The sequence below is a fragment of the Oryctolagus cuniculus genome, chromosome 13, assembly GCF_964237555.1.
Source record: "Oryctolagus cuniculus chromosome 13, mOryCun1.1, whole genome shotgun sequence".
Taxonomy (NCBI): Eukaryota; Metazoa; Chordata; class Mammalia; order Lagomorpha; family Leporidae; genus Oryctolagus; species Oryctolagus cuniculus.
The window spans coordinates 52,649,332-52,665,827 of record NC_091444.1 but is presented as its reverse complement, the minus strand read 5'-3'; the positions used below and the strand labels follow the sequence as shown (position 1 = coordinate 52,665,827).

Sequence of the window (16,496 nt, the reverse complement as noted above, 5' to 3'; positions counted from 1 at the left end):
TCTGTTATTGCACTCTTGGACAATGCTTTTCCTGTCATCTTCTTTTAACAGACAGTAGTGCTGGAGTCTGTAGCCGAAGGAAACACAAGGATCTGGGAAATTGAGGCAGGGAGGACATAAAAGGGTTTTGGAAGATGTCCAGGAAACAGTTGTTTATGTCAAAATATTTTTTAAGATTTATTTATTTGAGAGGTAGAGTTACAGACAGAAATAGGGAGAGACAGAGAGAAAGGTCTTCTATCTGCTGATTCACTCCCTAAATGGCTGCAATGGGTGGAGCTGGGCCTATCCGGAGCCAGAAGCCAGGAGCTTCTTCCAGTCTCCTACATGAGTGAAGGGGCCCAAGCAGTTGGGCCATCCTCTTGCTTTCCCAGGTCTTAGCAGAGAGCTGGGTTGAAAGAGGAGCTGTACCCATATGACAAGCTGGCACCACAAGTGGGGGCTTAGCCCACTATGCCACAGCGCCAGCCCCTTATATCAAAATATTTTCTTCTCCTCTGCACCCCATATTCCTTCTGGTGTACTTCACAGCCATCTTTTCCCACATTTCAAGTTTGAGTTAGTGTTGCCAGACTTCCACGTGTGACAGGTCACACGTGGCCTGATCTGGAGCTCTGCCATGTGCTTAACTTTGCTGGTGAATTATGACCCATTTTCCAAAGTTTGGTCCCATGTTCTATCCTCTAAAACTTTTCATAGCACTTAATATGTTTTGTAGAAGTCTGCTTACATTTATGTTTGATTAAGGTCTCTCTCCATTACTAACTCATCTGTTCAGTCCTGGCAAGGTGGAGACTCTGTCTGCTCTCTCACAACTGTTTCCTCAGCCCCAGGCTAGTATCTGGTATATACAGGCGCTGAATAAATGTGTATTCAAGTGTATGAACTAATGAACATAAAAGTATGCTTTAAATACTAAAGAAATTAATGGACAAATAAACTTTTGGAACATTTTTTATTTAAAAATCAGGGAAAGCTAAAGTCAATTTGGGCTTGTTCAACTCAGCTTTAAGAATAAGTAGGGGCTTAATAAGCAACTTTTGCAGATGATCTGTAGAAAGAGATTTGGGGGAAGAAATGCATGACATATTCCATTTACAAATTGCTTTTCTGTGTATGGGCATTTCCTTCATACCTATTTTTCCTTAATTTGCTACTCCCAAAAAGCCAGCGCTGTTGAGTGGTTCTAGTTCTCTTGATAGGGCAAACTTAAAATGACATTAGGGCCGGTGCCGCGGCTCACTAGGCTAATCCTCCGCCTTGCGGCGCCAGCACACTGGGTTCTAGTCCCGGTTGGGGCGCCGGATTCTGTCCTGGTTGCCCCTCTTCCAGGCCAGCTCTCTGCTGTGGCCAGGGAGTGCAGTGAAGGATGGCCCAAGTGCTTGGGCCCTACACCCCATGGGAGACCAGGATAAGTACCTGGCTCCTGCCTTCAGATCAGCGCGGTGCACTGGCCGCAGCACACCGGCCGCGGCGGCCATTGGAGGGTGAACCAACGGCAAAGGAAGACCTTTCTCTCTGTCTCTCTCTCTCTCACTGTCCACTCTGCCTGTCAAAACAAACAAACAAACAAACAAAAAAACAAAAAAAAACACATTAGAATGTGACATGATTTTGAGGTTCAGAAAGTACAACTTTAATGTACTTAGTAAGAGTCCAAGATTTTGCATTAAGCAGTAACCCTTGCTTTAGAATGAGCTACTGGCTATGCACATTGTGGAGAGAGGAAGGGCAGTGTCCTATTGGATCTTTTTCATTGGAATTCTCTTTCCTTCATTAAAGCTTCTCCTTAATCTGTGTTTTTGTCTGCTTGTCCACAATGACAAGTAAAAATGGCCATAAATAATCCAGCAAGCCCACCTAATGACTTCTGGGGTAAATATAAATAGAAAAATAGAACAATAGCAGGCCCTATGGAATGAATGTGTTTAACATAATAATTTGCACAGAATAGGAAGAGATAGTGAAACAAATGTAGAACAAATGGGAGAGGAAGGAAATGGATGCTTCTATTATTTGCCAACTTTATGAGGAAAAAGGAGGGCAATTCAAAGTCATTTCTCCTTAGTGGAGCTTCCTCACCCTCTGTCCCTTCAGTCATCAAGGGATCTAAGTAATATATAGCTATGGCCATTGTTGCTCTGCAGGAATAGCAAGAAGAAGAAAATGCAGAGGAAATGAAAGTTATTAGGAGGAAAAGGGCGTATATTAGTTTCCTCAGGCCTCTCTAACAAAGTACCACTAACTGGGTGTTTTAGTCAACAGAAATTTATTGTCTCATAACTCTAGAGGCTGAAAGTTGAAGATTAAGGTTCGCAGAACTATGCTGTCTCTGAAGGCCCTGTGGAAGGGCACATCTCCTTGGCTTCTAGGTGCATCTTTGTCTTGTGTCTTTACACATCTTCACTCCATGTATGTCTGTCTCTGAATCCAAATTTCCTCCTTGTTTTTATTAGACCAGTCCTATTAGACCTTGTTTCCAAATCAGATTATGCTTACAGTTTCCAGGGATTGGGACTTCAACATTTTTGGGAGGGGTTGCATACAATTCAACCTATAACAAGGAGCATTTCAGAAAAAGGACGAGAAGCAAGAACTAAGTACATGTGATATTGTTTACCATCTTGTGGCCAAAGGTAAACTGTGTTTCCTCCCATTGTGTTGGGTAGACTTGGTCCTCCTCTGACAGTGCCAGAGAACATGAAGTTTTCCTTCCAGTGGTGCCCTGTTGCTGATATTTCTGTTACTCATGATGCTGTTCCTGGGTTCATCTCAGCACTGTCAATTTCCAGAGGAGGAGACAGCGGCTGAGGAACTAGAATGGGAAAGGAGTGAGAACAGTGTGGAATCTGCTGCTTGTGGGGAGTAGAGCCTGCCTCTTTCTGCCTTCTTATGCAGGGGGGTTGAATGTCCAAGGCAGTGCTAGGAGATGGATTGAGTGAACATTGTGTAGGTGGAAAGATGGAGCAACTCCTATAAACAGAGTGCTTCAAAAAGTTCATGGAAAAATAGAATTAAAAGAATAATTTTTGGTCCAAAACTATTTTGTTTGCTTTTTGACAGGCAGAGTTGACAGTGAGAGAGAGAGACAGAGAGAAAGGTCTTCCTTTTCCGTTGGTTCACCCCTAATGGCCGCTGTGGCTGGCGTGCTGTGACTGGTGCACTGCTCTTATCCGAAGCCTGGAGCTAGGTGCTTCTCCTGGTCTCCCATGCGGGTACAGGGCCCAAGGACTTGGGCCATCCTCCACTGCACTCCCGGGTCATAGCAGAGAGCTGGCCTGGAAGAGGGGCAACCGGGACAGAATCCGGCGCCCCGACCGGGACTAGAACCCTGTGTGCCAGCGCCGCAAGGCGGAGGATTAGTCCATTGAGCCATGGCGCCAGCCGAGCCAAAACCATTTTTTAAGTCCATACATAATATAATATGCATTTTCACCAACCTTTTTAAAGACCTCTCCCTATGATACAAGGAGAGGAACATCTCAAAGGCAGGAAAACAATGTCAGCTAGTGGAACAACAGAAGGAGGAGAAATTACACTGAATTAAGGAGATAAGAGATACAGGTTAATATAGTAACACTGAGGATAATATCCTTATATAAGTTCTTTTTCTTTTATGATTTCTTATATTTATTCAGAATATCACGCTGCATGTTCTTTTCATTATAAGGAGAAATTATTTTTATTTTGAGGAATAAGGTGAAAGTCCTTCTTAGTCAACATTCATTTCCTGTGCTCGGTCAGAAATTGCTGGCCTCTAGGCTAGAATTTTTATTACTTTCATTTGAGTAACTTCAGCAAAAACTTATGAATGAGACTGGATTTGAAATTATCCCATGAATGAGAAAGCCAATATTCTTAGCACCATATGTCAAACAGAACAGTAATCAAGCTAATGTATACCCTGGGAAGTATAGGTAGCCACAGCAGCAACACTAGGCCTGGAGACTGGTCATGGCATGGAGGATGCCCGACCTGGAGAATAAACACTTGAGTGGATTATAGCTCAGTTTGGGAAAATGTATACCATCATTTGCATTAGGTAGATAGAATGGGTTGCCTAGGGAAGCAAGGAGATCCATGACTTCGAAAGGTTCAGGCGAGATGAGTGCCATCATTTGTAGCCAGAGTCCATACCCTGGACGGCTACTTTCCCAAATGGCCTCTGTGATCCTTTCAGATCCCAGAGTTGTCTGTCTCATTTTAGTCTATAGGACTATATATCCATGCCTTCTATATGCAACCTTCAATCATGTAACCCTTGGAGATAAGTAGAGGTTTTATAGCAAGTTGCTGGCTGGTTCCTGTTCTTCCTTGAACACTCAGACCTCACATATCCATGTCTTGTATTGGGGTTTGTTTTCTGGTCTCATTAATCCAGATGAGGGCAATTAGTTCATCATGCACAGATGTGATCTGTTGAAGACACCCAATACACATGTTCACATTGACTCCACAGCAATTCATATTACTCACATTTAACAAAATAAAGAGGCCGGCGCCGCGGCTCACTAGGCTAATCCTCCGCCTAGCGGCGCCGGCACACCGGTTTCTAGTCCCGGTTGGGGCGCCGGATTCTGTCCCGGTTGCCCCTCTTCCAGGCCAGCTCTCTGCTGTGGCCAGGGAGTGCAGTGGAGGATGGCCCAGGTGCTTGGGCCCTGCACCCCATGGGAGACCAGGAAAAGCACCTGGTTCCTGGCTCCTGCCATCAGATCAGTGCGGTGCACCGGCCGCAGCGCGCTGGCCGCGGCGGCCATTGGAGGGTGAACCAACGGCAAAGGAAGACCTTTCTCTCTGTCTCTCTCTCACTGTCCACTCTGCCTGTCAAAAAAATAAAAAAAAAAAAAAAATAAAGAGCCTTAAACTGCAACACTTTTGTTTATGAGTTTTACTTTAAAAATGGAATTGAACCAGAAGTTTCTGCATATATGATCAATATTAGGGAAATCCAGAGTAAGGAACTGGAAAGAGAAAATAACAGACTTACTCAGTGGTATGCTAACAAAAAATGTTTGCTCAAAGGGAAAATTGTGAAGAACCACAGGGGCCTTTTATTTTTTCCTCTTAGAAAAAAATAATGGCATCCATTTCTAGGACAGTTTCCACCTCTAGGACTTTTAAAGACCAGGGCTTTCCTCCTCTACTATGCTCTGGAGAAGATCTAGAGCTGCTAGCATCTCCTTGTTCACGGCTATTCTTCCTGGTTGGTTTCATTAAGTTACAGTGCTGTACCCACTGCTGGAACATCTTCAGTGCTGACCTCTGGTGTTACTTGTCATTTTATATTCCTCATGTCATTATTCATTGTAACCCAGTTCTTTTCACTTCATTAGTTTTGGTTTCATTGGCTAATGTACTTCTTATAGAGAATACCTCTTTACTCATGCTTTGCTGAATAGTTTACAGTGTTTGGATGCCTTTAATGACATTTTGCACCAAGAATTTTCTTTGTATTTTCTTCATTTTCACTGAAGTTTGTCAAACATGCACACCCCACTTTGGAAGTTAGACTAATGAAATCTCAATGCAGCATACCTCTGCCTCTGCCATAGAATTGGGTGGCTTGGGATGGCTTACAATCTTCATTGCTGAATTCTGAGTTCCAAAGTTAAGGGAAAGACTGAATTACAGGAACTAAATTTTTTATGTTTATAATTATATACTCCATAATTAAATATATGCTTATTTCTTATCTCTTTCCTTTCATACCTCTGAATTCCTTTAGTAAATACTGGAAAATAAATTGTGTCTTTTATAGTTATGTCTAGCACATTAGTATTTGCATCATGTTGCCTACTTTGATTGAGGAATGTCTGCTTCAGGTGCTTTATGTTTTTTAATACAGTTACAATCTTGCCACATAAAGCACTACAACAAAATTGCATGTTAATCAAATCATAACTTCATTCCCAAGCAAAGTCTCTATGGCCGTATCCATGTTCCACACATAACATTTTACATTCCAAAATGTTGGAACAGTTCCTTAGTGCATGTTGTAAAGGGACTTGTCCCATTCTTTCTTTTAAATGCTAATTGAAGAAAAAGTCAATCTACAGCCATACCACCCTGAATGCACCTGATCTCATTTGATCTCAGAAAAGAGAAAGACACATACAAATTACCTCATTCTTACCATTTCACTATGGGAAATAGCATTTCCTATTTTTCAGGCATAGCAAAAACACTTTGCCTTGTCATCCCTACTCCATTGTTCACTATGGTTAAATAGCTTTAAGACATAGCTCCAATGTCTAGACATACTAGATTTTAAATCAGATTTTGTTAGTTTGATTAAGATATACCAGTATGAAACTTCAGTGACACAGTAATCTGAATCAGGACGACCATTGTATTATGGGTGTTCCTGTGTTTCTATAGAACTCAGCCTGAATAGAACTAAGCAAGACAGGATGATAGGATAGTTGTTACAAAATGCAGTTCTGCTCCTCCAGACAAATTATTTCTGTAAAACATTGAATTATAACCTAAAAATGTTAACTTGTTGCACAATTTCACTGTTAGGATGATGGGAAGTAGCACAAATTTCCTTTCCCCAGCCAGAGCATGTCTACCTACCAAGTGACTCCCTTACCTTCCCTAGAATCAGCACCTCATCTTCACAGTGTGCTACAGTGACTTAATTCATTGCCTCTCTGCCTTAGTGCTCTTTAGGAGTCTTGAACCCTCACTTGGTTCCAACTCTCCAATGGGTGTTTAGAATGTAGTAGACTTTCAGTCACTCAAGTGCTTGAGGTTACAGAAGCACAAGACAAAGAACCCCTTTGGCTCCAATTTTTGTTCCCCTCCATCATGCAGGAAAAGATCCACCGTAACTACATGTTTTGCATGTTTCTGTAGTTTTTCCAGTCTTCTTTCTCCCACCTTCATATCCCCCAAATCCAACTCTACTATTTAAGACTAAAGACCTTTCTACTGCCTCATTGACCATCCCTGAGGTCTTTGTTTATTCCTGGGCGTATGTGCATTTCTTTCCTGAGGACATCTTCCTGAAAGTCAGCTTGTTGCTTCCACAGGCACACTTCCACCTCAGTCTCCAGTTTCATCTTGTAAGAGGAATCTAGCACTGACTTTAGTATTCCTGGGTGGGTTAGGGTGGGGTGGTCTGCAAGGACAAGGAGGCAGCATTGCAGTAGGAACCTTGGTGACAGCTACTTCATGCTAATGGTCCATTTTGTTCATTCATTTTCAGTCTTTTTATATTGCTTCCCTGCAATTTCCCTCCTTGGGCTCTTTCCGCAAATCAACACTTTCTGCATTTACCTTTTGGAGCAAATTGACATGCTGCTTTTTGGAGGCTCTGGTAAGTTGTTTACATTCTACTCCTGTAAAGGAGTTTAAAGTTTAGATAAGGGCTGAGTAGTCTTGGGCAGGGGATAACAGGATGACAGGTTTTCTCTATCTTGATCAGTTAAACTGCTTCAGTTGGGTCAGTCTGTGTGATAGTGGACCCATCCAGTCTCATTCAGCCAAACTGTAAATGGTCTGTCTTGGTTGGCTGAGTAAATTCACAGGCAAAGGAAAAAGAAAGAATAGAATTTTCTGTACTTTGGAATGAGTTTGGGGCCTTCAAAACTATAGCTTAGAAAGGTGGTCTGCGTGTGTGAATGTGTGGGTGACTGGATATAAGTGTGTGTGTATTTTTTGTTTGTTTGTTTAAGTCAAATAGTGGATCGGTGTGAGTCTCTGAGTATGACCTTCTGAGTATGTGTACCTGTAAAGAAAGGTGACCTGTAACCCTAATATTGTGTGCTTTAGATTTAGACCAAGGTAGATAGAAATCTCACTGAACACCTACCTGGAAACAGTGCTTAACTTTTCAGCCTTCTTTTCTTTAAATGGAAATAAACAGATTGACCTCAAACAACTGCTGTCAAGATTCTATGAAATCACGTACAAGAAGCAATTACTGTTACTCCCCCATTACACACACAAATACATACGTGCACACAATCAGGAATACTTGGTTGTTCCTTCTCCTTCCTCTTCCTCCCTTCCCTGTCTTCTATTGAAAGTGCTCCTTTGCTTGTCCAACAGCTGTCAACTCTAAGTCCTGAGGTCTCACTACCTCTGCACTGACACACATAGTATAAAGAATTCTTTCTAAATGCTTTTCTCTTGAATTTTTTTGACAAATGGTCAGTCTCTTTCTTGCTGTAATAGTCACCTGGTGCTTGTTGATGGATCCCATAGACTTATCCTTTGCCCCTGTGGCAGGCATCTTGTTATTGAAAGCTACAACCTTCACTTTCTTAAAACATTTACTGATTTTGAGAATGGCCAATCTAGACAATTTCCATTGATGTTTGTGTTCCAGCTGTTTCTGGGATAACATCAGCTGTTTACAGTGTGACTCGGAGCGTCTCATCAGCCATCTTGCTCCATGCCTTCTGTTTCAGCGCAGTGAAGGTAAGTATGGGGACTGTGGGCTTGCCTTCTTTCTACATTCTTTCAATCAACTTTTTTTTTTTTTTTTTTTTTAAGTAAGCAAAGGTTTTCTCCAATTACAAAAGAAATGGGATCTGAGAAGATCAAGGGGTAACAGGGCCTCACTAAGGGAGACCTTGGTGTGGAACACAGGTAAAGAAGCTTTGCTCTGATGCACAAGGCCCTGCCTGGGCACCCTTCTGCAGTTGTCTTTCTGCACAGTGAGGGATACTAGGTATGGTTTACTTACTTTCTTTCTTTTTTTTAAAGACTTTATTTATTTATTTGAAAGTCAGAGTTACACAGAGAGAGAAGGAGAGGCAGAGAGAGAGAGGTCCTCCATCCGCTGGTTCACTCCCCAGATGGCCACAATGGCCAGAACTACGCCAGGAGCTTCTTCCAGGTCTCCCACATGGGTGCAGGGGTCCAAGGACTTGGACCATCTCCCACTGCTTTCCCAGGCCATGGCAGAGAGCTAGATCAGAAGTGGAGCAGCTGGGTCTTGAACTGGTGCCCATATGGGATGCCGGTGCTTCAGGCCAGGGCGTTAACCTGCTGCACCACAGGGCCAGCCTCACTTCTGAAATACCACTCAAAAGATGGTAAAAAAGTACTGTTGAGTTAAGCTATTCAGACAAAAGAACAGGATTAGATATGACAGCCACAAAATTTTAGAATCTAGGAAACAGATGGACAATAGACTCATCCAGATAGAGAAAACAAAAACCTAGGGTGGCAACAAGGAAAACCTAAAATGATCAAAAATAAAAAGTCATTAACTTTAGCAACACAAAGTATTAGAAAAGACATGTAACTATTCTTCACATATGACTTCTTCACGTATAAACATGATACTCATGATGATTATGGTACATATGATTCTTCACATATAAACATGATGCTCATAATGATCTGGATAATCATTATATTATATCCATAATGTACGATAAAGGGATATGAAGTATGGCAGGAGGAGGTATAAGTTTTTTCAATCATATGAGAAAATCAGAAAATAATCTATAAAATTAAGTCAAGAAATGACAAAACAAGCATATTATTCCGACAAATATGTGTAGATGAAACAGGTGACAGTGCCCTTTTGGCAGGAACTGGGCTAGGGATGATGCAGTGGTAACCACGGTCTTCACTGTTGTTGAACTGGAAGGTGGTCCCAGATTCTTCAGATACTAGCACCCAAAATGTTGTCAGGGCATCTCCATCAGTAAAAAAAAATAATAATATTTCTGAGCTTTATGGACATCCTGCCCTTAACATTTTAAACTATTAGGTGCTCTCTTGGCAAATAAAAATTAAAATAGTAAGTAAAAAGAATGTGTTCTAAAGTGTTTTTAATATATACCACATTAACAATTCTCAACTAATTTTTAAAAATATTAACTTAAAATCTTATTAAATGTATCAGTGTCAGTGGCAAGAAGATAATTATTTGTTTTTGTGTTAGATGAAGTTCAGTCTGTTTAATTCTCAGTGCTTCACAGTTCATCTTCATAGTCAGTGGTTTAATTCTCTTTTCACATCTTTTATGTCTTCTGTATAGGTCTTTTCTTTCAGAAAAAAATCAGTGAGGGGGAAGAGGGACAAAAAATTGTGTAAAAAATTCACAAATGTCTGTTTGTACGATCAAGTAGACCAGTGATTGTGTAGATCATCAATGTTTCTTTCATTCTTCTTTTTGAATATATTGCATATATTCCTTTATGTAGTCCTATGATCTCAGGTATTTCATTCAGGATAAAGTACTTAAATGAGTGTTTTCTGAGTCCTTGTGCTTCCAAGAACGTCTTTCTGCTACCTTTTAGGAAAACGGCTGCTTGTAAAAATTTGGCATCTCAAGCTATTTCTTGCAGGAAACTCAATGCATTGCTATGTTGTATTCTAGTATTTATTCATTCTTTAAATTTTTCAAAATTATTAATTGACATAGTAATTATACATATTTGTGTGATAGGGTGTAACATTTCAATACATGTATACATGGTACAATGATCAGATCAAGGTGGTTGGCACATCTATCACATCAGATATATATATCAGATATATAAATATATCAAACAAACAAACAAATAAAAACAAGCCACAATCAAGTTTTAGAACATTTCCACCAACTCAGAAAATTCCCTTGTATATTTTTGTGATCAGTTTTTCCCCCACCTTTGATTTCTAGCCACCATTGATCTGATTTCTGTCCTTAAAAACTTTTGGACTCAGATCTATTACATCATTTTATAAATATAATTCACTAATTTTAAGTATATAGTTATGTTTTGATAAATGTGTATAGTCAAGTGATCACCATCAAAATCATGAAACAGAACAGTTCCACCAGCCAGAAATTTTTATTCCTTTGCAGTCAGTTTTCTCTTCACACAATATTTTTACTTAACTGGAGTGAGATTGCTACATCAGATAATAAGTCTATATTTAACTTCACAGGGATTTGACAAACTGTTGTCCAATTTCTATATCATTTTTTTCATTCCTTACCCAATAAATAATCTTTGAGATTTCCAGATGTTCCAAAATCTTGTTAACACTTAATACTGTCAGCTTTTAAAAATGTACTAGCATTCTAATAGGAATAGTACCTAAGTATAATTTTAATTTGTTTCTGTAATAACTGATAGTGTGAGTGTCTTTTCATATGCTTACTTGACAATTATATTCTTTTACTGATAAGACTATCTGTTCAAATACTTTGCAATTTTAAAATTCTATTGTATGTCTTATTGTTGAAATGTAAGAGCCCTCTTACTTATTCTCAATACATGCCTTTTGTCAGATATATGCTCCATTTTCTTTTTAAGCTGTAGGTTTTCTTTTCATTTCATTAACAATATTTTTCAAACTGTAAATTTTCAATTATGAAGTCAACCTATCAGACTTTTTTATGGTTTGTCTTTATGCTGGTCCACATGGTTTTGATATTACAGCTTTATAATAATATTTAAAATTAGATACCATACATTTTCAAATTTTATTCTTTTTCAAAGCTCTTTTAGCATTTACAATTCATATTATACCTAGATGTTGTGGTTAGTAATACTATACTTTTTTGATATAACTTTTAGAGTATGTTTTCCAATTCCTGCCATTGTTGAGAAATTTTAATTGGGTTATGTTGAATCTATGGAGACAAGCAATATCTTAACAATTACTGAGTTTTCTGATCCATAAAGATGGTGTAGTGCTGCATTTGTTTGGGCTTTTTTAATTTATCCCAGCAAAACTCTGTACTTTTAAACTTACAGTTATTACACATATTTTATGCACTTTATGCTATTCTAAATTGTTTCTTTTTATGATTTAAATTTCTAAGGGTTCATTGGTAGTATATACAAATAAGTTTTTAGTAGTTTGGCTTATATCTTTCATCTTTGGAATATTGACTTATTAGTTCTAGTAGCTTTTTAGTAACTCATCCTCTCTAGAATAAAGACGGTTTGTTTTTCTTTCCAATCTGTATGCCTTTGGTTTCTTTTTCTTTCTTTACAGGACTGGTCAAGACTTTGAGAGCAACACTGACTATATGTGCTAACATAGGCATCTTTGTCTTGTTACTAGCTTTAGGGAAACATCTTCAATCATTGAGTATGATGTTAGCCATAGTGTACTTTATTGAACTATGGGTTCATTTCTCTTAGGTTCCTACTTTACTGAAGTTTTATCATAAATGATATGAAACTTTGCCAATTTTTTTGCATCTATGGAGAAGATCACAGTATCTATGGAGAAGTTCATATTTATTTGTTTATCCATGTATTTATTTATTTATTTTAGTCTTTGATAAGAGGAATTGCAAGGGTTGAATGTTGAATGTTAAATAAATACTGCATTTGAAGGATGAGTCCCACTGGGTCATGATATATTATTCTTTTTATATATTGCATGATTTTGTTTGCCAATTATTTTCAAGAAATTTTGTGTCTGATATCATGAGGTTCTAGTTTTCTAGTTTTTATTTTCTTGTGATGCTTCGTCCTGTTTTGGCACAAGGGCGATGTCTTCATAAACAGTTGGAAATTGTCTCAGTCCACTTTATAGTGCTATAACAGGAAACAACAGACTGGGGAATCCATATGTTGGGAAGTGAAATATCAAAGTACTGGAATCTGCTGTGTTATCCTATAATGGAAAGTGGAAGGCAAGTGAGCATATGTGACAGAGAAAGGAGGCTGACTTTAGGCTTTTATCAGGAGCCCACTCCCAAGATAACTAAACAACTCCTGTAATAATGGCATCAATCCACGCAGAAGGGCAGAGTCCTCCTGACTTAATCTATTCTTCTAGGTTCCATCTCAGCACTATTACAATGGCAGTTAAATTTCAACATGAGCTTTGGAGGGAACATTCAAACTAAAGCAGAAAAATATTTCCTTCTCTTCTGTATTCTAAAAGAATTGATATTATTTATGTCATAAATATTTGATAAAATTGATAAGTGAAGTCATGTGTGCCCACAATGTTCTTTGTTGGATGGAAGATTTTTAATAATAAATTCAGTAAACATGGAGTTATATAAGTTATTTATTCATTATTAAAATAATTATATTCCTCGAGAGTTTATCCATTTCATCTATATTTTATCTGTATTTTATACTATGGTATAATATTCTTTATTAGTTTCTAATGTCTGTAGGCATTGTGGTGGTGTGCCCTCCTCGTTTATTCCCAATATCGGCAATTTTCTCGTTTATTCCCCAAATTGGTAATTTTTGCCTTGTCTTTTTCTTGATCAGTCTATTGAGAGGTTTGTTAATTCTGTTATATTTTTTCAAATAGTTATTTTCAGTTTTACCATTTTACTGATTTTTTCAACTTTATTGTTTTCTGCTTTATTTTTCATTTCTATAGGCTTGTTCTCAATATAATTTACTCTCTTTTCCTGGTTTCTTGAGGTGGAACACACATTGTTTTATACCATTGTTAAGCAATCATCTTGTAAAGATATAAAAATGAGAAGAAAGTTGTTTTTTTTTTTTTTTTTTTTTTTTTTGACAGGCAGAGTGGATAGTGAGAAAGAGAGACAGAGAGAAAGGTCTTCCTTTGCCGTTGGTTCACCCCCCAATGGCCGCCATGGCTGGCGCGCTGCAGCCGGCACACCGCGCTGATCCGAAGGCAGAAGCCAGGTGCTTCTCCTGGTCTCCCATGCGGGTGCAGGGCCCAAGCACTTGGGCCATCCTCCACTGCACTCCCGGGCCAGAGCAGAGAGCTGGCCTGGAAGAGGGGCAACCAGGACAGAATCCGGCACCCTGACCAGGACTAGAACCAGGTGTGCCCACGCCGCTAGGTGGAGGACTAGCCTATTGAGCCGCGGCGCTGGCCGAAAGTATGTTTTATTTACCTTAACTTTTATAACTTCTACCAATGTACTTTTTTTGTTGTTTAGATCCATCTTTCCATTTGATATTATTATAGCTTCTTTGAAGAACTTTAACACATCTCATAAAGGTCTGCTGGTGGTGAATTCTTTCAGCTTTTATTCTGAAACATTCTGAGTTTTGCCTTCATTTTTAGAATATATCTTCACTGGTAAAGAATTCTCATTGATGGGGTTCCCTCGCCACTTTTCAGTATTCCAAGCATGTAGTTCTGTTTCCTTTTAGTTTGTAGAATTTCTGATCAAAATCTGTGGTCGTTCCATTTCTTTCTCTGTAGTTTATAATAGTCACATCTTGCTGTTGAATTGATCCTTTAATCATTATATAGTGCCCTTCTTCATCTCTTTTAATGGTTTTTGTGTTAAAATATATTTTGTCTGATATTAGGATGGCTATACCAGCTCTTTTTGAAGTCTGTTAGCATGGATTATCCTTTTCCATCCTTTCACTTTCAGCCTGCATGCATCTTTGTTAGACAATGTGTTTCTTGTAGGCAGCAAATAGATGGGTTTTCTTTTTTTAATCTATTCAGCCAGTCTGTGTCTTTTAATTGGAAAAGTGAGACCATTTACACATTTACATTCAGGGTGTCTATTGTTAAGTACCTACTTTGCCCTGCCATATTTCTGTTAATAGTCCTTTTTTTTTTTTTTTTTTTTTTTACTTTGGGTTATCTTGGTACTTTTACTGAGTCATTTTCTGAGTTCATCTTATTTTTAGTGATGTTCTTGTTTTTGTATTTCTGTGTGTAGCACATACTTGAGCACTTTTGTGGGGCTGGGTAGATAGTTACAAATTCCATCAATTTTTGTTTGTTGTGGAAGATCTTTATTTCTCCTTCATTCATAAATGAGAGCTTTGTAGGGAACAGTATTCTGGGTTGATAGTTTTTTTTTTTTTTTCCTCTTAGGACTTGGAATATATCTCACCATTCTCTCCTTACCTGTAGAGTTTCTCATGAGAAGTCTGCAGTGAGTCTAATTGGGTTTCCTCTGATTGAGATTTGGCACTTCTCTTATGCACATTTTAAGATATTTTCTTTATGTTTTATTGTGGGGAGTTTTGCTACAATGTGTCATGGTCGAGATCTTTCTGATCATGTCTATTGTGAGTTCTGTGTACTTCCTGTACTTGGATGTCTTGTTCTTTCTTCAGAATAGGGATTTTTTTTCCTGTTATTACTTCATTAAGAAAGCCTTCTAATCATTTCTTTCTTTCCATGCCTTCCAGAACTCCTAGGATCCATATGTTGGGTCATTTGATATTATCTTGTAGATTTCCAATTGTGATTTTTAGTTTTCTAATTTCTTATTTTTTTTTGGTCTGACTGTAATATTTCCAGAAATTTGTCTTCTAGTTCAGATTCTGATAGTCCTTCTTGTGTCTCACCTATTCTGTTGTGAAGGCTTTCCACTGCATTTGTTATTTGATCCATTTGAATTGATCATTTCTAGTATTTCATTCTCACTTCTCTTTAATATCTCAGTTTCTTGGGAGAACTTTTCATTTAGATTGTGAATTTGCCTCTGATGGCTTCTTTTTAATTTTTTATTTATTTTATTAAAGATTTATTTCTTTATTTGAAAGAGTTACGGGGTGGGGGGGGGGAGAGGTCTTCCATCTGCTGGTTCACTTCCCAGATGGCCGCAATGGCCAGAGCTGTGCCAATATGAAGCCAGGAGCTTCTTCCAGGTTTCCCACGTCGGTGCAGGGTCCCAAGGACTTGGGCCATCTCCCACTGCTTTCCCAGGCCATAGCAGAGAGCTGGATCGGAGGTGGAGTAGCTGGGTCTTGAACCGGTGCCCATATGGGATGCCAGCGCTTGAGGCCAGGGCATTAACCCATTGAGCCACAGCGCTGACCCCCTGATTGCTTCTAAGTAATCTGATGATTAATTTTCTGAATTCCATGTTTGGCATATCCTTGATCTCTTCTTCTTCACCTTCTATTATTGACAAGTTGCAGTGTTCTTTGGGGGGGCTCATAGTGTCTTTTTTATTCTTATTTAGGGTTTTTCCTTTGTTTTTTGGCATTTGTGTATTTTTTTCTTTTTTGTCTGGTTGTTTTTGTCTTCAATTTGTGTTTTTGTGATTTAGTGGGATGTCTATACTTTTAGTGAGTTCCAAGAGGTTTGTGCTGGATGTGGCCTGGGTGTTCTGTTCAGTATTCCAGGGTGGAGGGGATATCCAATGTAAGACCCCAATGGGGCTTTATAGCTTTCCTCTGATTTTTTGGTTAAAGGAGATGACCTGCCCTTTTCCTCACAGTTGCGGGACACCTCGGTGTTAGTTTCTGGTGTGTTCAGGGTTATATCGCCCTGCTTAATGAACTGTACCTCTAATCTGTGGAGATTTTCTTGTGTTGGCCTTTCCCTTTGTTATGAGCTGCTATGTGTCTGTGCCTTGCAAGTGGAAGCACGGATCCCTGCCTACCGGAGCCCAGCTTACTTCTCAGTCATGGTGGAGGTGGGTGTAAGCATGGAGCCCCATCTGCTGTAGCTTGGCTCGCTTCTCAGTGGTGGATGAAGTGGGCTTGAGTTTTCAATATTCATGACTTCTTGTTGTATAGCTTGTGTGGTGGGGAAGAAATTCTTCTGAAATGTTGTGGTCCTCATTCCTGGGTGGTGGGGCATAGTGAGATGGCCCATGCAAC

General features: G+C 39.1%; 1 protein-coding gene across 4 annotated transcripts in view; it reads left to right on the top strand.

Annotated features, from left to right (window-relative positions):
• PCNX2 (pecanex 2) overlaps positions 1-16,496 on the top strand; it is a 324,094-nt gene that overhangs the window by 104,337 nt on the left and 203,261 nt on the right. For all 4 annotated transcript variants that reach the window (XM_008268254.3, XM_051821460.2, XM_051821462.2 and 1 more), the window contains exons 14-15: positions 7,211-7,321; positions 8,336-8,427. In XM_008268254.3, coding sequence (XP_008266476.2) covers positions 7,211-7,321; positions 8,336-8,427 — 203 coding nt within the window. The remainder of the gene's footprint in view (positions 1-7,210; positions 7,322-8,335; positions 8,428-16,496) is intronic.